General features: G+C 51.0%; 1 protein-coding gene across 3 annotated transcripts; it reads right to left on the bottom strand.

Moving 5' to 3' along the window:
* Positions 1-2624: 2624 nt before the first annotated feature.
* On the bottom strand, positions 2625-21567 carry PDYN (prodynorphin). 3 transcript variants are annotated; one of them, XM_038750479.1, is made up of 4 exons: positions 21516-21567; positions 17563-17678; positions 6713-6862; positions 2625-3092 (listed from the first exon to the last, which is right to left on the bottom strand). In XM_038750479.1, exons 3-4 carry the CDS (start codon positions 6845-6847, stop codon positions 2637-2639), a joined length of 591 nt encoding a protein of 196 aa, XP_038606407.1. In that variant the 5' UTR covers positions 6848-6862; positions 17563-17678; positions 21516-21567; the 3' UTR covers positions 2625-2636. The 3 variants fall into 3 exon arrangements, with proteins under 3 accessions (XP_038606407.1, XP_038606406.1, XP_038606408.1); XM_038750478.1 differs by lacking the exon at positions 21516-21567 and adding an exon at positions 20303-20333; XM_038750480.1 differs by lacking the exon at positions 21516-21567 and adding an exon at positions 19472-19516.
* Positions 21568-25125: the final 3558 nt, after the last annotated feature.

Below are 25125 nucleotides of genomic sequence, written 5' to 3'. Positions count from 1 at the left end.
ACCCCTCGTGGGCAGGGAGCGTGTCTACTAAACTGGATCGGACTCTCATTCATTCATTCAATCCTATTTATTGAGCGCTTACTGTATGCGGAGCACTGTACTGAGCGCCTGGAAAGTACTCTCCCAAGCGCTCAGTCCGACGCTCTGCCCACGGTTGACTGCAGCGCCTTGAGGGCAAAGGTTAGGGCCTGCTAGCTGTACTGGACTCTCCCAAGCGCTCAGTACAGCGTTCGGCACGGTGGAGACGCTCAATAAAGTGGCACCGCTCGATCCTCTCGGGAGCGACGTTTTGGGCCGGTCGGGAGAAAGGGGAGAGTAGAAAGAAGAGGCAAGAATCACCCACTCGTCGTCAACATCACCTTTTTTTAATTGAGGATACAGAAAGAAGCGAGCCGCGACCCCCGCAGCCCAATCAGACCGGAGTGGAAATAATAATAATAATAATAATAATAATAATAATAATAATAATTGTGGCATTTAAGTGCTTACTATGTGCACTGTACTGAACGCCGGGGTGGATCCAAGCAAATCGGGTCGGACACGGTCCCCGTCCCCCGTGGGGCTCGCGGTCTCCGTCCCCGTTTTCCGGAGGAGGGAAAACTGAGGCCCGGAGAAGTGAAATGACCGGCCCAAGGTCACCAGGAGCTGGGTGGCGGGGCCGGGATTCGAACTCACGTCCTCTGACTGCCAAGCTCGGGCTCGCCCCACAAGGCCGGGCTGCTCCTTTTAAGAGCGCATAGTAAGTGCCTCTTGCTATGAGGGTGTTTCAAGTTATTTTGAGGGTGTTTATGTTGCCAACTTGGACTTCCCAAGCGCTTAGTACAGTGCTCTGCACACAGTAAGCGCTCAATAAATACGATTTATTGATTGATTGATTGATTGTGGGGTAATGTGAGTGTGGTGGAGGCGGGAAGCGGGGGGTCTTGGTCTCTAGTCTCTCCTCTTGGGCCTGCGGGGGTGGGCGCTGGGCGACGGAGGTGAATTTGGGTCACGGGCACAGGGATTTGGGTGGGCACGGGAAGTGAATTTAAGTCGGGCGGCCGGGGGAGCGGGTGGGCCCTGGGAGTCGATGAATCACGCGTCTGGTGGGCACCGAAAGCGAATGTGAGTCATGTATCTGGTGGGCACCAGAAGAGAATCCGAGTCGGCGGCGGGTGGGCACTGGAAGTGAATTTGAGTCGTGCGGACGGGGCATCGGGTGGGTGCGCCAAGTGAGTTTGCGTCGTGTGGCTAGCGGGCACCGGGCGTGAGTCTGAGTCATCGAGCCGGGGCAGTGGGTGGGCACTGGAAGTGAATCTGAGTCCTATAGACTGGGCATCGGGTGGGCACTGGAAGTGAATCTGGGTCACGGGTCTGCTGGGCACCGGACGCGGATCGGAGTTGGGCGGGAAGGCCGTGGGGTGGGCACCAGAAGTGAATTGGAGTCAAGTGGCCCGTGGGCAACTGAAGTGAATCTGAGCCAGGGCATCGGAAGTGAATCTGAGTCCTATAGACTGGGCACTGGGTGGGCACTGGAAGTGAGTCTGAGTCATGGGTCTGCTGGGCACCGGACGTGAATCGGAGTTGGGCGGAAAGGCTGTGGGGTGGGCACCACAAATGAATTGGAGCCAAGTGGCCGGTGGGCAACTGAAGTGAATCTGAGCCAGGGCATCGGAAGTGAATCTGAGTCCTATAGACTGGGCATCGGGTGGGCATTGGAAGTGAATCTGAGTCACGGGTCTGCTGGGCACCGGACGTGGATCGGAGTTGGGCAGAAAGGCCATGGGGTGGGCACCAGAAGTGAACTGGAGTCAAGTGGCCCGTGGGCAACAGAAGTGAATCTGAGCCGGGGCATCAGGTGGGCACCAGAAGTGACTCTGGGTCCTATAGACTGGGCATCGGGTGGGCACCAGAAGTGACTCTGGGTCCTATAGACTGGGCATCGGGTGGGCACTGGAAGTGAATCTGAGTCACGGGTCTGCTGGGCACCGGACGCGGATCTGAGTTGGGTGGAAAGGCCGTGGGGTGGACACTAGAAGTGAATTGGAGCCAGGTGGCCGGTGGGCAACTGAAGTGAATCTGAGCCGGGGTATTGGAAGTGAATCTGAGTCCTACAGACTGGGCATCGGGTGGGCACTGGAAGTGAATCTGAGTCACGGGTCTGCTGGGCACCGGACGTGAATCGGAGTTGGGCAGAAAGGCCATGGGGTGGGCACCAGAAGTGAACTGGAGTCAAGTGGCCCGTGGGCAACAGAAGTGAATCTGAGCCAGGGCATCGCGTGGGTACCAGAAGCGACTCTGAGTCCTGTAGACCGGGCATCGGAAGTGAGTCTGAGTTGGGCGGAAAGGCCGTGGGGTGGGCACCAGAAGTGAATCGGAGCCACGTGGCCCGTGGGCAGCAGAGTTGGATCTGAGCCGGGGCATCGCGTGTCCTGTGTCCGGTGGGCGCCGGGACCGAATCCGAGTCGGGCGGGCAGGGCACCGGAGGAGGAGAAACCGAGTCCCGCGGCCGGGGCGCCGGAGGTGAACTTGGCGTCTCGTGGACGGGGCGAGGGCGAAGCGGGGGCGGGGGGGGCGCCCAGGTGGGCCGGTCTGGGGCGCGAGGGGGTGTCTCCATTCCTCCTCCTTCCCGCCTTTTTTTTTGTTGGGGGGGCGTCCTACAGGTCCACCCCCTCCCCCCGGGCCACCAGCTTGTAGGGGCGCGGCCGGACGGCGCCGTAACGCTTCTGGTTGTCCCACCTGAGCTTGGGGCGGACCCTCCTCATGAAGCCCCCGTAGCGCTTGTGGGGCCCGTCCCCCCCGGGCGGGCTGCTCTTGGGGTACCTGCGCAGGAAGCCCCCGTACCTCTTCCCCTCGGCCTTCCGGCCCCCGCCGGCCCCGTAGGCCCCGGCCGGAGCCCGCCGGTCCTCGTCCTCCCGCGGGCCTCGGGCCGGGCCTACTAGGCCGAGGCCTCCCCGCCGGGCCCGGGGCTCCTCTTCGGGGTCCCCGGCGGGCGGCTCCGGCCGGCTGGGGCTCCGGGGGCCGAGGAGGGCGCCCAGGGGGGACAGGATCAGCCGGCATCTCCCCCACTCCCTGCCGGACATCGGGGACGCCTCGCACTCCAGCGTGCAGATCTGCGCCAAACCGGAAAGAGACGGCCCGCCGGCGGGCGGGAGGGTCTGGGTAGGGACTGTCTCTAGGTGTTGCCAATTTGTACTTCCCAAGCGCTTAGTACAGTGCTCTGCACATAGTAAGCGCTCAATAAATACGATTGCTGCTGATGATGATGATGATCCACCGAGGGCGTCTACTGAGCGCCTACTGTGGGCAGACCACCAGACTGAGCGCTTGGGAGAGTTGAATCAAACCATAATAGGTTTTATTGAGCGCTGGACGCTTTCTCATTCTCTCTTTTTCCTTTCTCTCGTTCTTTCTCAATCAGTCAATCGTATTTACTTCTCCTACTTCTGTCTCTCATTCTCTCTCTCCCCTTCTGTCCCTCGTAAACTCTTCCTCTGCTTCTGACTCTCCCTCCGCTTCTCTCTCTTTCTCTCTGCTTCTGTCTCTCATTCTATCTCTACTCTGTCTCATTCTCTCTCTGCTAATGTCTCTCATTCTATCTCTATTCTGTCCCATTCTCTCTCTGCTAATGTCTCTCATTCTATCTCTATTCTGTCTCATTCTCTCTCGGCTCCTGTCTCATTTTCTCTCTCCCCTTCTGTCTCTCGTTATCTTTTCCTCTGCTTCTTTCTCTCTGCTTCTCTTTCATTCTCTCTTTCTGCTTCTGTTTCTCATTCTCTCTTTATCTCTGTTCTGTCTCATTCTCTCTCTGCTCCTGCCTCTCATTCTCTCGCTCCCCTTCTGTCTCTCATTATCTCTTCCGCTGCTTCTCTCTCGTTCTCTCTGTCTCATTCTTTCTCTTTATCTCTGCTTCTGTCTCATTCTCTCTCTGCTTGTCTCTCACTCTCCCCCCTTCCCTCTTGTTTTTTCTCTCTGCTTCTGTCTCTCCTTCTCTCTCTCCTCTTCTGTCTCTCCTGCTTTCTCTGCTTCTGTCTCACTCTCTCTCTGATTCTGTCTCATGTTCTCTTTCTTTCTAATATGTCTCTCATTCTCTCTCCGCTCCTCCTCTTCTTTCTTTGTCTCATTCTTTCTCTTAGTTCCTTCTCTCCTCTCTTTCTCCCTGCTTCCGTTTCTCATTCTTTCTCCTTCTCTCTTGCTCTCTCTATCTCTGCTTCTCTTTCTCTCATTCTCTCTCCCCCTTCTGTCTCACTCTATCTCTGCTTCTCTCATTTGCTCTTTCTCTCTGCTCTGTCTCTCATTCTCTCTCTATCTCTGCTTCTGTCTCATTCTGTTTCTCATTCTCTTTCTGTCTCTCATTGTCTTTCAGCTTCTGTATCATTCTCTTTCTGTCTCTCATTCTCTCCTTCTCTCTGCTCTGTCATTCTCTCTCTGCTTCTGTCTTTCATTCTTTCTGTCCTCGTTCTCTCTTCATCTCTGACTCTGTCTCGTTCTCTCTGCTTCTGGCTCTCATTCTCTCTGGTCTGTCTCTCAATCTCTCTGTTTTTGATTCATTCTCTCTCTGCTTCTGTCTCTCTGCTTCTGTCTCGTTCTCTCATTCTCTCTGCTTCTGTCATTCTTTCTCTGCTCTGTCATTCTCTCTGCATCTGTTTCGTTTTCTCTGCTTCTGTCTCTCATTCTCTCTATCTCTGCTTCTGTGTCTCATTCTCTGCTTCTGTCTCTCATTCTTTCTGCTTCTGTCTCATTCTCTTTCTGTCTCTCGTTCTCTCATTCTCTCTGCTGTCTCATTCTCTCTCTGCTTCTGTCTTGTTCTGTCCTTGTTCTCTTTATCTCCAACTGTCTCCCGTTCTCTCTGCTTCTGTCTCTCATTCTCTGCTTTTCTTATTCTCTGCTTCTGTCTCTCATTCTCTCTGTCTCATTCTCTTTCTTTCAGCTTCTGTCTCATTCTCTCTCTCCACTCCTCTCTTTCCTATTCTTTCTGCTTCTGTCTCTTGTTCTCTCTTGATCTCTGCTTCTGTGCCTCATCTCTCTGCTCTTCTCTCTCCTTCTCTTTCTGCGTCTGCCTCTTGTTCTCTCTTTATCTCTGCTTCTGTGTCTCATTCTCTCTCTCCGCTTCCCTCTCCTTCTCTTTCTGCATCTGTCTCTTGTTCTCTCTTGATCTTTGCTTCTGTCTCCTTCTCTCTCCCCGCTCCTCTCTCTCCTTCTCTTTCTGCTTCTGTCTCTTCTTCTCTCTATCTCTTCTTCTGTGCCTCATCTCTCTCTCCGCTCTTCTCTCTCCTTCTCTTTCTGCTTCTGTCTCTTATTCTCTCTATCTCTTCTTCTGTGTCTCATTCTCTCCGCTCTTCTCTCTCCTTCTCTTTCTGCTTCTGTCTCTTGTTCTCTCTTTATCTCTGCTTCTGTGTCTCATTCTCTCTCTCCACTCTTCTCTCTCCTCTTTCTGCTTCTGTCTCTTGTTCTCTCTTGATCTCTGCTTCTGTGTCTCATTCTCTCTCTCTGCTCCTCTCTCTCCTCCTCTTTCTGCTTCTGTCTCTTGTTCTCTCTTTATCTCTGCTTCTGTGCCTCATCTTTCTCTGCTCTTCTCTCTCCTTCTCTTTCTGTCTCTTGTTCTCTCTTTATCTCTGCTTCTGTGCCTCATCTCTCTCTGCTCTTCTCTCTCTCCTTCTCTTTCTGCTTCTGTCTCTTGTTCTATATCTCTGCTTCTGTATCTCATTCTCTTTCTCAGCTCCTCTCTCTCCTTCTCTTTCTGATTCTGTCTCTTGTTCTCTCGATCTCTGCTTCTGTGTCTCCTTCTCTCTCCCCGCTCCTCTCTCTCCTTCTCTTTCTGCTTCTGCCTCTTGTTCTCTCTTGATCTCTGCTTCTGTGCCTCATTCTCTCTCTCTGCTCCTCTCTCTCTTTCTCTTTCTGCTTCTTTCTCTTGTTCTCTCTTGATCTCTGCTTCTGTGCCTCATCTCTCTCTCCGCTCCTCTCTCTCCTTCCCTTTCTGCTTCTGTCTCTTGTTCTCTCTTGATCTCTGCTTCTGTGTCTCCTTCTCTCTCTCCGCTCCTCTCTCTCCTTCTCTTTCTGCCTCTGTCTCTTGATCTCTGCTTCTGTGCCTCCTCTCTCTCTCTGCTCTTCTCTCTCCTTCTCTTTCTGCTTCTTGTTCTCTCTCTAGCTCTGCTCCTGTGCCTCATCCCTCTCCTTCTCTTTCTGCTTCTGTCTCTTGCTCTCTCTTAATCTCTGCTTCTGTGCCTCGTCTCTCTCTCTGCTCCTCTTTCTGCTTCTGTCTCGATCTCTGCTTCTGTGCCTCATCTCTCCCTCTGCTCTTCTCTCTCCGTCTCTTTCTGCTTCTGTCTCTTGTTCTCTCTTTATCTCTGCTTCTGTGTCTCATTCTCTCTCTCCGCTCTTCTCTCTCCTTCTCTTTCTGTCTCTTGTTCTCTCTTTATCTCTGCTTCTGTGCCTCATCTCTCTCTCCGCTCTTCTCTCTCCTTCTCTTTCTGCTTCTGTCTCTTGTTCTCTCTTGATCTCTGCTTCTTTGTCTCATTCTCTCTCTCCACTGTTCTCTCTCCTTCTCTTTCTGCCTCTTGCTCTTTATCTCTGCTCCTGCGTCTCATTCTCTCTCTCCACTTCTGTCTCCTTCTCTCTCCACTCTTCCATCTCCCTCCACGGGCCGCGTTCCCCTCATTCCAACCTCCCCTCCACCCCAACGCCCCTTCCTCCAAACCCGCCCCCGACCCCCCAAGACCCCCAGGACACCTACCAGCGGGTCGAGGGGCTCCGGCAGGCCCTGGGTCCGGTCGGAGCAGCGCGAGCACTGAGAGGAGCACTGTGCTGAGGCCGAGGAGAGCGCGCCCAGCCACAGGGGCAAGGCCAGGAACAACAAGTGCCACTCCATGGGTGGTCGCACCGTCTGCCCGACAGAGACACATTGAGGAGAGACAGACACACAAGGGCATCTGGTAAGCGCTTACTCTGTGATGATGATGATGGCATTTATGAAGCGCTTACTACGTGCCAAGCACTGTTCTAAGCTCTGGGGAGGTGACAAGGCGATCGCGTTGTCCCACGTGGGGCTCCCAGTCTTCATCCCCCTTTTACAGATGAGGTAACTGAGGCCCAGAGAATAATAATAATAATAATGTTGGTATTTGTTAAGCGCTTACTATGTGCCAAGCACTGTTCTAAGCGCTGGGGAGGTTACAAGGTGATCAGGTTGTCCCACGCGGGGCTCCCAGTCTTCATCCCCGTTTTACAGATGAGGGAACCGAGGCCCAGAGAATAATAATAATAATGGCGGCACTTATTAAGCGCTTACTACGTGCAAAGCACTGTTCTAAGCGCTGGGGAGGCTACAGGGCGATCGGGTTGTCCCACGGGGGGCTCCCAGTCTTCATCCCCGTTTTACAGATGAGGTAACCGAGGCCCAGAGAATAATAATAAGAATGTTGGTATTTGTTAAGCGCTTACTATGTGCCAATCACTGTTCTAAGTGCTGGGGAGGATACAAGGCAATCGGGTTGTCCCACGGGGGGCTCCCAGTCTTCATCCCCGTTTTACAGATGAGGGAACCGAGGCCCAGAGAATAATAATAGTAATGACGGCATTTATTAAGCGCTTACTATGTGCAAAGCACTGTTCTAAGCGCTGGGGAGGTTACAAGGCAATTGGGTTGTCCCACGGGGGGCTCCCAGTCTTCATCCCCATTTTACAGATGAGGTAACCGAGGCCCAGAGAATAATAATAATAATAATGTTCGTATTCGTTAAGCACTTACTATGTGCCAATCACTGTTCTAAGCGCTGGGGAGGTTACAAGGCGATCGGGTTGTCCCACGGGGGGCTCCCAGTCTTCATCCCCGTTTTACAGATGAGGTAACCGAGGCCCAGAGAATAATAATAATAATGTTGGTATTTGTTAATATGTTTTGTTTTGTCGTCTGTCTCCCCCATCTAGACTGTGAGCCTGCTGTTGGGTAGGGACCGTCTCTACATGTTGCCAACTTGGACTTCCCAAGCGCTTAGTCCAGTGCTCTGCACACAGTAAGCCCTCAATAAATACGATTGAATGAAACGAATGAATCCCCATTTTACAGATGAGGTAACCGAGGCCCGAGAAGTGAAGTGACTTGCCCAAAGACACACAGCTGACAATTGGCGGAGCCGGGATTTGAACCCATGACGTCTGACTCCAAATGATGATGATGATGGTATTTGTTCAGCGCTTACTATGTGCAAAGCACTGTTCTAAGCGCTGGGGAGGTTACAAGGTGATCAGGTTGTCCCACGGTGGCGGGGCTCACAGTTTTAATCCCCATTTTACAGATGAGGGAACTGAGGCCCAGAGAAGTGAAGTGACTTGCCCAAAGTCACACAGCTGACAATTGGCGGAGCGGGGATTGCCATTATTATAAATGCCATTATTATTATTATTTATCATCAACACAATAAATAGAACAGTAAATACATACAAGTAAAATGAAAAGAGCAATAAATCTGGGCCCATAATAAATGCCATTATTGTTATTATTTATCATTAACAAAATAAACAGAACAGTAAATCCGTAGAAGTAAAATGAATAGAGCAATAAATCTGGGCCCATAATAAATGCCATTATTGTTATTATTTAGCATTAACAAAATAAACAGAATAGTAAATATGTACAAGTAAAATGAATAGAGCAATAAATCTGGGCCCATAATAAATGCCATTATTATCATTATTTATCATTAACAAAATAAATAGAATAGTAAATATGTAGAAGTAAAATGAATAGAGCAATAAATCTGGGCCCATAATAAATGCCATTATTATTATTATTTATCACAACAAAATAAACAGAACAGTAAATACGTAGAAGTAAAATGAATAGAGCAATAAATCTGGGCCCATAATAAATGCCATTATTATTATTATTTATCATTAACAAAATAAATAGAACAGTAAATACGTAGAAGTAAAATGAATAGAGCAATAAATCCGGGCCCATAATAAGTGCCATTATTATTATTATTATTTATCATTAACAAAATAAACAGAATAGTAAATCCGTAGAAGTAAAATGAATAGAGCAATAAATCTGGGCCCATAATAAATGCCATTATTATTATTACTTATCAACAAAATAAATAGAATAGTAAATATGCACAAGTAAAATGAATCAAGCAATAAATCTGGGCCCACAATAAATCATCATCATCATCAATCGTATTTATTGAGCGCTTACTGTGCGCAGAGCACTGTACTAAGTGCTATTCATCATTAACAAAATAAATAGAACAGTAAATACGTACAAGTAAAATGAATAGAGCAATAAATCTGGGCCCATAATAAATGCCATTATTATTATTATTTATCATCAACAAAATAAACAGAACAGTAAATACGTACAAGTAAAATGAATAGAGCAATAAATCCGGGCCCATAATAAATGCCATTATTATTATTATTTATCATCAACAAAATAAACAGAACAGTAAATACATAGAAGTAAAATGAAGGGAAGTGACCGGCCCAAGGTCACTCAGCGGAGCCGGGATGAGAGCCCAGTCCTCTTGACGCCCGGGCCCACTAGGCCGCACCGCCCTTCCGCCCTTCTCATCGCTATTATGATGAGGGAAAAATTGGAGCGGAGACCCCCCCTTTTCCACCCCTCTGTCCTCCTCCCATTTTATCCCGTTTAATCGGGACAAAATTAAAAAACAAATCAGGAGTCGCCCTCCGAGAGGCCACCCGAGGCCCGCCGGCTTGGCCGGAGAAGTGAGAGGCGGAGAGGTCAGCGGAGAGGTGACGGGTTATTTAGCCGAGCGGGAAAGATGGGATTCATTAAAAACAGGTGAATTATTCCCCCCGGAATGCCGCCGGCCGTTGAGGGCCCTCTCCGCCAAACTCTCCCACGCACAAGTGGGATGAGATTCGCTGATGGAGCGGGCCGGGAATTGGGGAAAAGCCGGCTCGTTCCTAATCCTCCTTTCCAGAGGGAGCTCATAAAATTATAATAACGATAATATTTTAGGCTGCGAGCCCGCTGTTGGGTAGGGACGGTCTCTAGATGTTGCCAAGTTGGACTTCCTAAGCGCTTAGTACAGTGCTCTGCACACAAGAAGCGCTCAATAAATACGATTGATTGATTGATAATAATGACGACGGCATTTATGAAGCGCTTACTATGTGCCAAGCACTGTTCTGAGCGCCGGGGAGGTTACAAGGTGATCAGGTTGGCCCACGGGGGGCTCACATTCATCCCCATTTGACAGGTGAGGGAACTGAGGCCCAGAGAAGAATAATAATAATAATGATGGCATTTATTAAGCGCTTACTATGTGCCAAGCACTGTTCTAAGCACTGGGGAGGTTACAAGGTGATCGGGTTGTCCCACGGGGGGCTCACATTCATCCCCATTTGACAGGTGAGGTAACTGAGGCCCAGAGAATAATAATAATAATAATAATAGCATTTATTAAGCGCTTACTATGTGCCAAGCCCTGTTCTAAGCGCTGGGGAGGTTACGAGGTGATCAGGTTGTCCCACGGGGGGCTCACATAATAATAATGGCATTTATTAAGCGCTTACTACGTGCAAGTGCTTGGCACATAGTAAGCGCTTAACAAATGCCATCATTTTTATTATTCTCTGGGCCTCAGTTCCCTCATCTGGAAAACGGGGATGAAGACCGTGAGCCCCACGGGGGACAACCCGATCACCTTGTATCCCCCCCGGCGCTTAGAACAGTGCTTGGCACATAGTAAACTATTAATCAATCAATCAATCATATTTATTGAGCGCTTCCTGTGTGCAGAGCGCTTGGGAAGGACAAGATGGCAACATCTAGAGACGGTCCCTATCCAACAGTGGGCTCACAGCTTAACAAATGCCATCATTATTATCATCAATCATATTTATTGAGCGCTTCCTGTGTGCAGAGCACTGTACTAAGCGCTTGGGAAGTACAAGATGGCAACATATCATCATCAATCGTATTTATTGAGCGCTTACTATGTGCAGAGCACTGTACTAAGCGCTTGGGAAGTACAAGATGGCAACATATCATCATCATCAATCGTATTTATTGAGTGCTTACTGTGTGCAGAGCACTGTACTAAGCGCTTGGGAAGTACAAGATGGCAACATATCATCATCATCAATCGTATTTATTGAGCGCTTACTGTGTGCAGAGCACTGTACTAAGCGCTTGGGAAGTACAAGATGGCAACATCTAGAGACGGTCCCTACCCAACAGTGGGCTCACAGCTTAACAAATGCCATCATTATTATCCTCAATCGTATTTATTGAGCGCTTCCTGTGTGCAGAGCACTGTACTAAGCGCTTGGGAAGTACAAGATGGCAACATATCATCATCAATCGTATTTATTGAGCGCTTACTGTGTGCAGAGCACTGTACTAAGCGCTTGGGAAGTACAAATTGGCAACATATAGAGACGGTCCCTACCCAACAGTGGGCTCACAGCTTAACAAATGCCATCATTATTATCCTCAATCGTATTTATTGAGCGCTTCCTGTGTGCAGAGCACTGTACTAAGCGCTTGGGAAGTACAAGATGGTGACATCATCATCATCATCATTCGTATTTATTGAGCGCTTACTATGTGCAGAGCACTGTACTAAGCGCTTGGGAAGTACAAATTGGCAACGTATAGAGACGGTCCCTACCCAACAGTGGGCTCACAGCCTAACAAATGCCATCATTATTATGATGCTCCGGGCCTCAGTTCCCTCATCTGGAAAATGGGGGTGAAGACCGGGAGCCCCACGGGGGACAACCTGATCACCTTGTATCTCCCGCGGCACTTAGTACATAGTAAGTGCTTCACAAGCACCATCAGTCTCAGGATTGTGGGGTCAAAGCCTCCGGGAGAGACGGAAGAACGGGGGGAAGACAACATGGGAGGGCGAGAGATGAGACGGCGGTTGTTCAGTCGTCTTTAGCGGGCGCTGGGCACTGTACTGAGCGCTCGGGAAGAGGGAGACGGGCAGGGGAAGTTCAGGAGGAAGGGAGGGATCGTTCCGGGAAGCGGCCTGGTGTGCGTGCGGGTGAGAGGTGGCCTGCAAATATCCAATTAACCTTTCCTTCCACCCCCTCACAGATCTGTGGGCGCGTTTTCACGGTCGACGTGCCGTCATCTTTGGGGGTGAAGGACGAAGGCCGAGTGAGTGCCAGCTGAACGCCCACGGGCGGCTAAACAGCTCCCTCCACAAAGCAGGCCTCGATGAGGACCGGGGGCTGAACGCGATCGGCCCGGTCCAGGGCTCTGCGCTCGGGAGAGCGCTCAACGAATACCATCATTATTAGCATTATTATGGGTTGGAATCCCAAGCTGTGTGACCTTGGGTGAGTCACTTGGCTTCTCTGGGCCTCAGTTTCCTCACCTGTCAAATGGGGATGGAGACCGGGAGCCCCACGGGGGACAACCTGATCACCTTGTCTCTCCCCCAGCGCTTAGAACAGTGTTTGGCACATAGTAAGCGCTTCATAAATGCCATTATTATTATTTTTTTTCACTGTGCCTCGGTTTCCTCATCTGTCAAATGGGGACGAAGACCGGGAGCCCCACGGGGGACAACCCGATCACCCTGTCTCTCCCCCAGCGCTTAGAACAGTGTTTGGCACATAGTAAGCGCTTCATAAATGCCATTATTATTATTATTTTTCACTGTGCCTCGGTTTCCTCATCTGCCAAATGGGGACGAAGACCGGGAGCCCCACGGGGGACAACCCGATCACCCTGTCTCTCCCCCAGCGCTTAGAACAGTGTTTGGCACATAGTAAGCGCTTCATAAATGCCATTATTATTATTATTTTTCACTGTGCCTCAGTTTCCTCATCTGCCAAATGGGGATGAAGACCGGGAGCCCCACGGGGGACAACCCGATCACCCTGTCTCTCCCCCAGCGCTTAGAACAGTGCTTGGCACATAGTAAGCGCTTAATAAATGCCATTATTATTATTATTTTTCACTGTGCCTCAGTTTCCCCATCTGTCAAATGGGGATGGAGCCCCACGGGGGACAATCCGATCACCTTGTCTCTCCCCCAGCGCTTAGAACAGTGCTTGGCACATAGTAAGCGCTTAACAAATACCATCATTATTAGTATTATTATGGGTTGGAACCCCAATCGACGGGGAGGCGGTGGGAGCGTTAAGGCGGCGCCTCCGTCTCTTTTTGGAGAATTATGTCATCAGGATGATGGTATTTGTGGAGCGCTTACTATGTGCCAAGCACTGGTCTAAGCGCTGCGGGAGAGACAAGGTGATCAGGCTGTCCCCCGTGCGGCTCCCGGTCTCCATCCCCATTTGACAGATGAGGAAACTGAGGCCCGGAGAAGCGAAGTGGCTCACCCAAGGTCACACAGCTTGGGGTTCCAACCCATAATAATACTAATAATGATGGTATTTGTTAAGCGCTTACGATGTGCGAAGCACTGTTCTAAGCGCTGGGGGAGAGACAAGGTGATCGGGTTGTCCCCCGTGGGGCTCAGTCTCCATCCCCATTTGACGGATGAGGAAACTGAGGCCCGGAGAAGCAAAGTGGCTCGCCCAAGGTCACACAGCTCGGGATTCCAACCCATACTAATACTAATAATGATGGTATTTGTTAAGCGCTTAGTATGTGCCAAGCACTGGTCTAAGCGCTGGGGGAGAGACAAGGTGATCGGGTTGTCCCCCGTGCGGCTCCCAGTCTCCATCCCCATTTGACAGATGTGGAAACTGAGGCCCAGAGAAGTGAAGTGACTGGCCCAAGGTCACACAGCTTGGGATTCCAACCCATTATAATACTAATAATGATGGTATTTGTTAAGCGCTTATGATGTGCCAAGCACTGGTCTAAGCGCTGGGGGAGAGACAAGGTGATCAGGTTGTCCCCTGTGCGGCTCTCGGTCTCCATCCCCATTTGACAGATGAGGAAACTGAGGCACAGTGAAAAATAACAATAATAATAATAATAATAATGGCATTTATTAAGCGCTTACTATGTGCCAAGCACTGGTCTAAGCGCTGGGGAAGAGACAAGGTGATCAGGTTGTTCCCCGTGCGGCTCCCGGTCTCCATCCCCGTTTGACAGATGAGGAAACTGAGGCCCGGAGAAGCGAAGTGACTGGCCCAAGATCACACAGCTTGGGATTCCAACCCATAATAATACTAATAATGATGGTATTTGTTAAGCGCTTACGATGTGCCAAGCACTGTTCTAAGCGCTGGGGGAGAGACAAGGTGATCGGGTTGTCCCCCGTGGGGCTCACAGTCTCCATCCCCGTTTGACAGATGAGGAAACTGAGGCCCAGAGAAGCGAAGTGACTCGCCCAAGGTCACACAGCTTGGGATTCCAACCCATAATAATACTAATAATGATGGTATTTGTTAAGTGCTTACGATGTGCCAAGCACTGGGGGAGAGACAAGGTGATCAGGTTGTCCCCTGTGAGGCTCCCGGTCTCCATCCCCATTTGACAGATGAGGAAACTGAGGCCCAGAGAAGCGAAGTGGCTCTCCCAAGGTCACACAGCTTGGGATTCCAACCCATAATAATGCTAATAATGATGGTATTTGTTAAGCTCTTACTATGTGCCAAGCACTGTTCTAAGCGCTAGGGGAGAGACAAGGTGATCGGGTTGTCCCCTGTGGGGCTCCCGGTCTCCATCCCCGTTTGACAGATGAGGAAACTGAGGCCCAGAGAAGCGAAGTGGCTCACCCAAGGTCACACAGCTTGGGATTCCAACCCATAATAATACTAATAATGATGGTATTTGTTAAGCGCTTACGATGTGCCAAGCACTGGTCTAAGCACTGGGGGAGAGACAGGTGATCAGGTTGTCCCCTGTGCGGCTCTCGGTCTCCATCCCCATTTGACAGATGAGGAAACTGAGGCACAGTGAAAAATAACAATAATAATAATAATAATAATAATGGCATTTATTAAGCGCTTACTATGTGCCAAGCACTGGTCTAAGCGCTGGGGGAGAGACAAGGTGATCAGGTTGTCCCCCGTGGGGCTCCCGGTCTTCATCCCCGTTTGACAGATGAGGAAACTGAGGCCCAGAGAAGCCAAGTGACTCGCCCAAGGTCACCCAGCTGACAAGTGGCGGAGCTGGGATTCCAACCCATAATAATACTAATAATGATGGTATTTGTTAAGCGCTTACTATGTGCCAAGCACTGTTCTAAGCGCTGGGGGAGATACAAGGTGATCAGGTTGTCCCTCGTGGGGCTCCCGGTCTTCATCCCCATTTTCCAGAATAAGGGAACTGAGGCACAGTGAAAAATAACAATAATAATAATGATGGTATTTGTTAAGCGCTTACTATGTGCCAAGCACTGTTCTAAGCGCTGGGGGAGATGCAAGATGATCAGGTTGTCCCCCGTGGGGCTCACAGTCTCCATCCCCATTTGACAGATGAGGAAACTGAGGCCCAGAGAAGCAAAGTGACTCGCCCAAGGTCACCCAGCTGACAAGTGGCGGAGCTGGGATTCGAACCCACGACGAATCGCAGACACATTCCCTGCCCAGAGAAGCAGCGTGGCTCAGTGGAAAGAGCCCGGGCTTTGGAGTCAGAGGTCATGGGTTCAAATCCCCGCTCCGCCACTTGTCAGCTGGGTGACTTTGGGCAAGTCACTTCACTTCTCTGTGCCTCAGTTCCCTCATCTGTAAAATGGGGATGAAGACTGTGAGCTCCCTGTGGGACAACCTGATCACCTTGTAACCTCCCCAGCGCTTAGAACAGTGCTTTGCCCATAGTAAGCGCTTAATAAATGCCATCATCATTATTATTAACAAGCTGACGGTCTAGAGGAGTTTACTCTCTACCAATCAATCGTATTTATTGAGCGCTTACTGTGTGCAGAGCACTGTACTAAGGGCTTAACATTGTACATTGTAAGCGCTCAACAAATGCCAGTTATTCTAATCCCGGCCCCACCACTTGTCTGCCGTGTGACCTTGGGTAAGTCACTTCCCTTCTCTGGGCCTCAGTTCCCTCGTGGCTCCGTGGAAAGAACCCGGTCTTTGGAGCCACAGGTCATGGGTTCAAATCCCGGCTCCGCCCCTTGTCAGCTGGGTGACTTTGGGCGAGTCCCTTCACTTCTCTGGGCCTCAGTTCCCTCATCTGGAAAATGGGGATGAAGACTGTGAGTCCCCCATGGGACAACCTGATCACCTTGTAACCTCCCCAGCGCTTAGAACAGTGCTTGGCACATAGTAAGCGCTTAACAAACGCCATTATTATTATTATTATTATTAGAAAACGGGGATTAAGAGTGTGAGCCCCACGGGGGACAGGGATTGTGTCCAACCCGATTTGCTTGTATCCACCTCAGCGTCTAGTACAGCGCCTGTCGCATAGTAAGCACTTAAATATTATTAGTAGTAGTATTGAGAAGCAGTATGGTGCAGTGGCTAGAGCCTGGGCTTGGAAGCAGAGGACCTGGGTTCTAATCCTGCCACTGCCACACGTCTGCTACCAGGTGCCACTATTTTGTACTTCCCAAGCGCTTAGTACAGTGCTCAGCACACAGTAAGTGCTCAATAAATACGATTATCAAATATTATTTTTGATATTGATAATATGGATATGATAATATTTGATATTGATATCAATATTATCAAATATTGCAATTGTTATCATTAGTCACTTCTTCGTGCCTCAGTTTCCTCTACAGTGCTCTGCACACAGTAAGCGCTCAATACGACTGAATGAATGATGAAATATTGCAATTATTATTATTATCATTAGTCACTTCTCCATGCCTCAGTTTCCTCTTTCATAAAGTGGAGATGAAATCCCCATCCTCCCTTCGATTTAGACTGTGAGCCCCACGTGGGACAGACACTGTGTCTAGCCGGACCCCGGCGATTAGTACAGTGCCTGGACACATAATAATAATGGCACTGATTAAGCGCTTACTATGTGCAAAGCACTGTTAGCGCTTAACCAATGCGATAACAATAATTATTAATTATTGTCACATATTAAGTCATTTCACGTCTCTAATAATTATTAATTATTGTCACCTATTGTTACTTCACGTCTCTGGGCCTCAGTTTCCTCCTCTGTAAAATGGGGATTCAATCCCCGTTCTCCCTCTTCCTTAGACAGGAGGGACGGGAATTTGCGTCTGATAAGATCCGTACTTTTCCCAGCGCTTAGGACAGTGCTCGGCACACAGTAGGCGCGGAACAAATCCCACGACGCGCTTCAACCGGGGCGCAGAGAGCGGCCTCCAAAGCTCCGGCCTCCCAGAAGCCGGGATCCTCCCGGAGTGAACTAGACTCCCCCGATCCACGTCGATTTTCCCGCCGGGGCCTTCGTCCCAATTCTCGGAGCATCGCCCGAAATAGATGGGAAGACGAGGAGAAGGGGGAGACGGGAATGAAAACCCGGGAAAGACGCCGAAGGGGAGAGGAAAACATGGCGGTCAAAGCCAGGCCCGTCTCTCCCATGCCCGAGCGTTCAGTACAGTGCTCTGCCACAGGAAGCGCTCAATAAATACCGTGGATGGTGACGATAGGGAATCCGAAAAGGCCGCACGTTCTGCTGCTTGATGGGAGGAATTTGGGGGGCTGCGGAGGGAGGGAGGGAAGGAGGGCTTCTCAACGTACCTGTCCAGGCCCAGGAGATGTTTTGGACGAAAGAAGGTCACCGCCGCCTCCTCCGAGAAGCAGAATCGAGTTTTCGGGAGCTTTCAAGCGTCTCCGTCCGTGGGGAATCCCGCCGCCTGGGAAGAACCCATGGATTCCCCCCCATCTGGAAAACATTCCTTTGCCCTTCTTCCCTCCTCCTCTGGGTTCTCTCTCTGTCTCTCTTTCTCTGTCTCCCTCTGTCTCTTTCTCCTTCTATCTCTTTCTCTCTATCTCTATTTCTCTGTCTATATCTCTCTGTCTGTTTCTTCCTCCGTCTCTGTCTTCTTCTGTCTCTTTCATTCTCTCTCTGTCTCTGACTATTTCTTTGTCCCTCCGTGTCTACCTGTGTTTCTTCCTCTCTCTGTTTCTTTCTCTCTCTATCTTTCTCCCTGTCTCTTTCTTTGTCTCTTTCTCTGCCTCTTACTCTGTTTCTTTCTGTCTCTTTCCCTTTCTCTGCTTCTCTCTTTTTCTCTCTTTCTCTCTATAATGATGACATTTATTAAGCGCTTACTATGTGCAAAGCACTCTGTTTCTACCTGTCTCTTTCCCTTTCTCTGCCTCTCTCTGTTTCTGTCTCTATCTCTGTCTCTGTTTCTTTCTCTTTATCTCTGTTTCTCTCTGTTTCTTTTGGTCTCTTTCTCTCTATTTCTGTTTCTCTGTCTCTGTTTCTCTCTGTCTGTTTCTCTCTGTCTGTTTCCATCTCTCTCTTTCTGTCTCTCTGTCTCTCTCTCTCTATCCCTATCTGTTTCTCTCTGTCTTTGTCTTTCTGTTTCTCTCTCTGTCTCTTTCTCTCTATCTCTGTTTCTCTCTCTGTCTCTCTCTTTTTGTCTCTATTTGTTTCTCTCTGTCTCTCTTGCTATCTCTTTCTCTCTGTCTCTCTCTGTCTATCTCTGTTTCTCTGTCTCTCTCTCTCTGTTTCTCTCTGTCTCTTTCTGTCTCTCTATCTCTGTTTCTCTCTCGGTCGCTTTCTCTGTATCTCTGTTTCTCTCCAAGTCACTTTCTATCTCTGTTTCTCTCTCGGTCTCTCCGTCTCTTTCTAACTCTGTTTCTCTCTCGGTCTCTCCGTCTCTTTCTATCTCTGTTTCTCTCGCTGTCTCTTTCTCTCTCTGTCTCTCCGTCTCTTTCTCTCTCTGTCTCTCTCTCTGTCTCTCCGTCTCTATCTCTGTCTCTCTCTGTCTCTCCGTCTCTATCTCTCTTTCTCTCTCTGTCTCTCCATCTCTTTCTATCTCTGTTTCTCTCTCTGTCTCTCCGTCTCTATCTCTGTCTCTCCGTCTCTATCTCTGTCTCTCCATCTCTTTCTAGCTCTGTTTCTCTCTGTCTCTCCGTCTCTTTCTATCTGTCTCTCTCTGTCTCTTTCTATCTCTGCCTCTCTCTGTCTCTCTCTCTCCGTCTCTTTCTATCTCTGTCTCTCTCTCTCCATCTCTTTCTACCTCTCCATCTCTTTCTATCTCTGTCTCTCTCTCCATCTCTTTCTATCTCTGTCTCTCTCCATCTCTTTCTATCTCTGTCTCTCTCTCTCCCTCTCTGTCTCTCCATCTCTTTCTATCTCTGTCTCCCTCTCTGTCTCTCCATCTCTCCCTGTCTCTGTCTCTCTGTCTCTTTCCACCCCCGTCTCTCTCTGTCTCTGCCTCTCCCCCCCCACTCACCCCCCACTTTCTGACTCCTTAAAACGGCAAAAAGGCGTGTGTGGCCCTTGAAAATTCTCCCCTCCACCTTCCCCCCTCTGGTCTGCTTCTCCCGTTTTCCCGTCCGTTTTCCCGTTTGTCCCCCCGTTTTCCCATCCGTTCACCCGCCGGGAAAAAATCCCCCCAAAACAGCCCACTTGGACTTGCCCCCCGGAGCCAGAATCCATCCATCCAACCATCCATCCAGTTACACGAGCGCTTACTACGTGCCAAGCACTGTATTAAACGCTCCGGGGGAAAGGACGTGTTCCCGTCGTGGACGCCCCCGGGCGCTTAGTCATTCATTCAATCGTATTCCTTGAGCGCTTCCTGTGTGCAGAGCACTGTACTAAGCGCTCGGGAAGTCCAAGTCGGCAACATATAGAGACGGTCCGCCCACGGTAGGCGCTCAGCAAATACCAGGCGTGATAGATGCTTTCTTCTAGCTGCCGTTTCTTTCCTCGCCTGCCTCCTCGCGCTCCGCTGAGCGCTCAGTACAGCGCTGTGCCCGTAGTAAGCTCCGCTCCCTATCGGACGCTCCCGCGCGCTCAGTCCAGCGCCCTGCCCCCGGTAGGCGCTCAATAAATAGCCCCGCTCGAGCGACAGACTGTGAACTCCTCCAGGGCAGCGATGGCGGAGCTTACAGCGCTCCGCACACGGTGGGCGCCGGGGAATATCGGGTGCCCGACGGCATTCATTCGTTCAGTCGTATTTATTGAGCGCTCCTTGGGTGCAGGGCACTGTACTGAGCGCTTGGGAAGTCCAAGTTGGCAACAGCTAGAGACGGTCCCGACCCAACAGCGGGGGGACAAAACAAACTACATCCGTCCCCAGCGCTCAGCACAGTGCTCCGCGCCCAGCGGGGCGATGGAGAGAACGGGGATCTATTGGACTCCCCCGGGGCGCTCAGTACAGTGCCCCGCGCGCGCGCGGCGCTCAATAAGCACTGCCGGCCGGATGCGGGGATGGAAATCGCTCACAACAGTGCTTTGCACGTGGAGTGGCTCGGTGGAAATTAATAATAATAATAATAATAGCATTTATTAAGCACTTACTATGTGCAAAGCACTGTTCTAAGCGCTGCGAAGATCCCGGGCTTTGGAGTCGGAGGTCCTGGGTTCCAATCCCGCCCCCACCAACTGTCAGCTGGGTGACTTTGGGCGAGGCGCTTCGGCGTGGCTCAGGGGAAGGAGCCCGGGCTTGGGAGTCCGAGGTCGTGGGTTCGAATCCCGGCTCCGCCGCTTGTCAGCTGGGTGACTCTGGGCGAGTCACTTCACTTCTCGGGGCCTCAGTGGCCTCATCTGGAAAATGGGGATGAAGACTGTGAACCCCCCCCCCCCCATGGGACAACCTGATCACCTTGTAACCTCCCCGGCGCTTAGAACAGTGCTTCGCACATAGTAAGCGCTTAATAAATGCTATCATTATTATTATTATTATTATAAATGCCATCGTTATTATTATTGTTATTATTCTCTGGGCCTCAGTGACCCCCTCTGGAAAATGGGGATGAAGACTGTGAACCCCCACCATGGGACAACCTGATCACCTTGTAACCTCCCCGGCGCTTAGAACAGTGCTTCGCACATAGTAAGCGCTTAATAAATGCGATCATTATTATCACTATTATTATAAATGTCATCATTATTATTACTGTTATTATTCTCTGGGCCTCAGTGACCCCATCTGGAAAATGGGGATGAAGACTGGGAGCCTCCCAGGGGACAACGTGGTCACCTTGTAACCTCCCCAGCGCTTAGAACAGTGCTTTGCACATAGTAAGAGTTTAATCAATGCTACCATTATTATTATTATAAATGCCATAATTAGCGCTTAGTACAGTGCTCTGCACACAGTCAGCGCTCAATAAATACGATTGATTGATTATTGGTTATTATTCTCTGGTCCTCAGTGACCCCATCTGGAAAATGGGGATGAATCAATCAATCCATCAATCGCATTTATTGAGCGCTTACTGTGTGCAGAGCACTGTACTAAGCGTTTGGGAAGTCCAAGTCGGCAACACACGAAGACCGGGAGCCCCCCCGGGGGACAACCTGGTCACCTTGTAACCTCCCCAGCGCTTAGTACAGTGCTTGGCACGTAGTAAGCGCTTTAGAAATGCCATTATTATTTCTTATTAGTAGTAGTAAGCGCTTAATACATGTCATTATTATTCAAGCGCTTAGTACAGTGCTCTGCACATAGTAAGCGCTCAATAAATACGATTGATTGATTATTATAAATCCGCGGGGCGGCGGGGGTTACCTGGGCGATGGTGGTGGTCTCGGGGTGCGGTGTGGACGGCAGCGGTGTAGACGCCCTGGGGGGGAGGGAGCGGACCCCCGATCCCCGCCCTTTTATCCGCGCCCGCCACCTGTCAATCACGCACGCCCCCTCCCCTCCCCCCCGCCCGCTGGGGGAGGGGCGTGCGCGTGCGCGCGTGCGCGCGTGCGGGCGGGGCGCGAGCGCGCGTGTGTGTGTGGTGTTGTGACCGGATGTGGCTGTGGGGGCGCGCGCGCGCGCGCGTGTGATTGTGGTGCTGTGTTCGTGGTTGTGGGTGTTTGTTGTGTGTGTGTGTGCGCGCGCGTGTGAGAGAAAGAGAGAGACACCAGTGTCCGTGTATTCATTCATTCATTCACTCAATTAATTCATTCAATCGCATTTACTGAGCGCTTACTGTGTGCAGAGCGCTGTACTAAGCGCTTGGAGAACCCCAAGTCGGCAACCTCTAGAGACGGTCCCGACCCGACAGGGGCTCACGGTCTAGAAATGTGTGTGTGTGTTTGTGTGTGTGTGTGTGTTGGGGGGGTGAATGTGCGTTTGTGGCAGCGTGCCGTGTGTTTGTGTGTGTGTTAGTGGCAGCGGGTCCTCTGCGTGTGTGTGAGAGACACCAGTGGTCGTGTGTGTGAGTGTGTGTGTTGAATGTGCGGTTGTGGTAGCGTGTCGTGTGTGTGTGTGTGAGACAGAGAAAGACACCAGTGGCTGTGTGGGGTGTGTGCGTGTTGAATGTGCGTTTGTGGCAGCGGGTCCTCTGTGTGTGTGTGTGTGTGTGTGTGAGAGAGACACCAGTGGCCGTGTGTGGTGTGTGTGTGTTGAATGTGCGTCTGTGGCAGCGGGTTCTCTCTGTGTGTGTGTGTGTGTGAGAGAGAGAGAGAGAAAGACACCAGCAGCCGTGTGTGAGTGTGTGCGTGTTGAATGTGCGTTTGTGGTAGCGTGTCCTCTGTGTATGTGTGTGTGAGAGAAAGACACCAGTGGCCGTGTGTGGTGTGTGTTGAGTGTGCGTTTGTGGTAGCGGGTCCTCTGTGTGGGTGTGTGTGAGAGAGAGAAAGACACCAGTGGTTGTGTGTGTTGAATGTGTGTTTGTGGCAGCGGGTCCTCCGCGTGTGTGTGTGTGTGAGAGAAAGACACCGGGGTGTGTGTGTGTGTGTGTGTGTTGAATGTGCGTCCGTGGTAGCGGGTCCTCTGCGTCTGTGTGGGAGAGAAAGACATCAGGGGCCGTGTGGGGTGTGTGTGTGTGTGTGTGTGTTGAATGTGCGTTTGTGGCAGCGTGTCCTCTGCGTGTGTGTGAGAAAGACACCAGTGGCCGTGTGGGGTGTGTGTGTGTGCGTGTTGAATGTGCGTCTGTGGCAGCGGGTCCTCTGTGTGTGTGTGTGTGTGTGTGTGAGAGAGAGAGAAAGAAACCAGTGGCCGTGTGTGGGGTGTGCGTGTTGAATGTGTGCTTGTGGCAGCGGGTCCTCTGTGTGTGAGAGAAAGACACCAGCGGCCGTGTGTGGCGTGTGTGTGTGCGTGTTGAATGTGCGTTTGTGGCAACGGGTCCTCTGTGTGTGTGTGTGTGTGTGTGTGTGAGAGAGAGAGAGAGAGAGAGAAAGACACCAGGGGCCGTGTGTGGTGTGTGTGTGTGTGTGTATGTGTTGAATGTGCGTCTGTGGCAGCGGGTCCTCTGCGTGTGTGTGTGACAGAAAGACATCAAGGGCTGTGTGGGGTGTGTGTGTGGTGTGTGTGTGTTGAATGTGCGTTTGTGGCAGCAAGTCCTCTGTGTGTGTGTGTGTGAGAGAGAGAGAGAAAGACACTAGTGGCCGTGTGTGGTGTGTGTGTGTTGAATGTGTGTTTGTGGCAGCGTGTGGGAGAGAAAGACACCAGCGGCCGTGTGGGGCGTGTGTGAGTGTGTGTCTGGGTGAGAGAAAAAGACATCAGGGGCTGTGTGGGGTGTGTGGGGGTGTGTGTGTGTTGAATGTGCGTTTGTGGCAGTGGGTCGTCTGTGTGTGTGTGTGTGTGTGTGTGTGTGAGAGAGAGAGAGAGAGAAAGACACTAGTGGCCGTGTGTGGTGTGTGCGTGTTGAATGTGCGTTTGTGGCAGCGTGTGTGAGAGAAAGACACCAGCGGCCGTGTGTGGCGTGAGTGAGTGTGTGTGTGTGTGTGAGAGAAAGACATCAGGGGCTGTGTGGGGGTGTGTGGGGGTGTGTGTGTGTTGAATGTGCGTCTGTGGCAGCGGGTCCTCTGTGTGTGTGTGTGTGAGAGAGAGAGAGAGAGAAAGACACTAGTGGCCGTGTGTGGTGTGTGCGTGTTGAATGTGTGTTTGTGGCAGCGTGTGTGAGAGAAAGACACCAGCGGCCGTGTGTGGCGTGAGTGTGTGTGTGTGTTGAATGTGCGTTTGTGGTAGCGGGTCCTCTGTGTGTGTGTATGAGAGAAAGACACCAGCGGCCGTGTGTGGGGGGGGGTTGTGTGTTGAATGTGCGTTTGTGGTAGCGGGTCCTCTGTGTGTGGTGTGTGTGTGTGTGAGAGAGAGAGAAAGACACCAGGGGCCGTGTGTGTGTGGTGTGTGTGTGTGTATTGAATGTGCGTCTGTGGCAGCGGGTCCTCTGCGTGTGTGGAGAGAAAAAGACACCAGGGGCCGTGTGGGGGGTGTGTGGGTGTGTTGAATGTGCGTCTGTGGCAGCGGGTCTTCTGCGTGTGTGTGTGTGAGAGAGAGAAAAAGACACCAGGGGCCGTGTGGGGTGTGTGTGGGGGTGTGGGTGTTGAATGTGCGTCTGTGGCAGCGTGTCCTCTCCGTGTGTGTGTGTGAAAGACACCAGGGGCCGTGTGTATGTGTGTGTTTGTGGCAGCGGGTCCTCTGTGTGCGTGTGTGAGAGAAAGACACCAGGGGAGGTGTGTGTGTTTGTGGCAGGCGGGTCCTCTGCGTGTGTGTGTGACAGAAAGACACCAGTGGCCGTGTGGGGTGTGTGTGGGTGTGTGTGTGTTGAATGTGTGTTTGTGGCAGCGGGTCCTCTGCGTGTGTGTGTGAGAAAGAAAGACACCAGAGGCCGTGTGTGGTGTGTGTGTGTTGAATGTGAGTTTGTGGCAGCATGTGTGAGAGAAAGACACCAGCGGCCGTGTGTGGCGTGTGTGAGTGTGTGTGTGTTGAATGTGCGTTTGTGGTAGCGGGTCCTCTGTGTGTGTGTATGAGAGAAAGACACCAGCGGCCGTGTGTGGGGGTGTGTGTGTGTTGAATGTGCGTTTGTGGTAACGGGTCCTCTGTGTGTGGTGTGTGTGTGTGTGTGTGTGTGTGAGAGAGAAAGACACCAGGGGCCGTGTGTGGGGTGTGTGTGGGTGTGTTGAATGTGCGTCTGTGGTAGCGGGTCCTCTGCGTGTGTGGAGAGAAAAAGACACCAGGGGCCGTGTGGGGGGTGTGTGGGTGTGTTGAATGTGCGTCTGTGGCAGCGGGTCCTCTGCGTGTGTGTGTGTGAGAGAGAGAAAAAGACACCAGGGGCCGTGTGGGGTGTGTGTGGGGGTGTGGGTGTTGAATGTGCGTCTGTGGCAGCGGGTCCTCTGCGTGTGTGTGTGACAGAAAGACACCAGGGGCCGTGGGGTGGGGTGGGGTGTGGGTGTGTGTGTTGAAT

The sequence above is a fragment of the Tachyglossus aculeatus genome, chromosome 8 (assembly GCF_015852505.1).
Source record: "Tachyglossus aculeatus isolate mTacAcu1 chromosome 8, mTacAcu1.pri, whole genome shotgun sequence".
Classification (NCBI taxonomy): domain Eukaryota; kingdom Metazoa; phylum Chordata; class Mammalia; order Monotremata; family Tachyglossidae; genus Tachyglossus; species Tachyglossus aculeatus.
The sequence above is the reverse complement of the archived record's forward strand: the minus strand, read 5'-3'. Positions and strand labels throughout refer to the sequence as shown.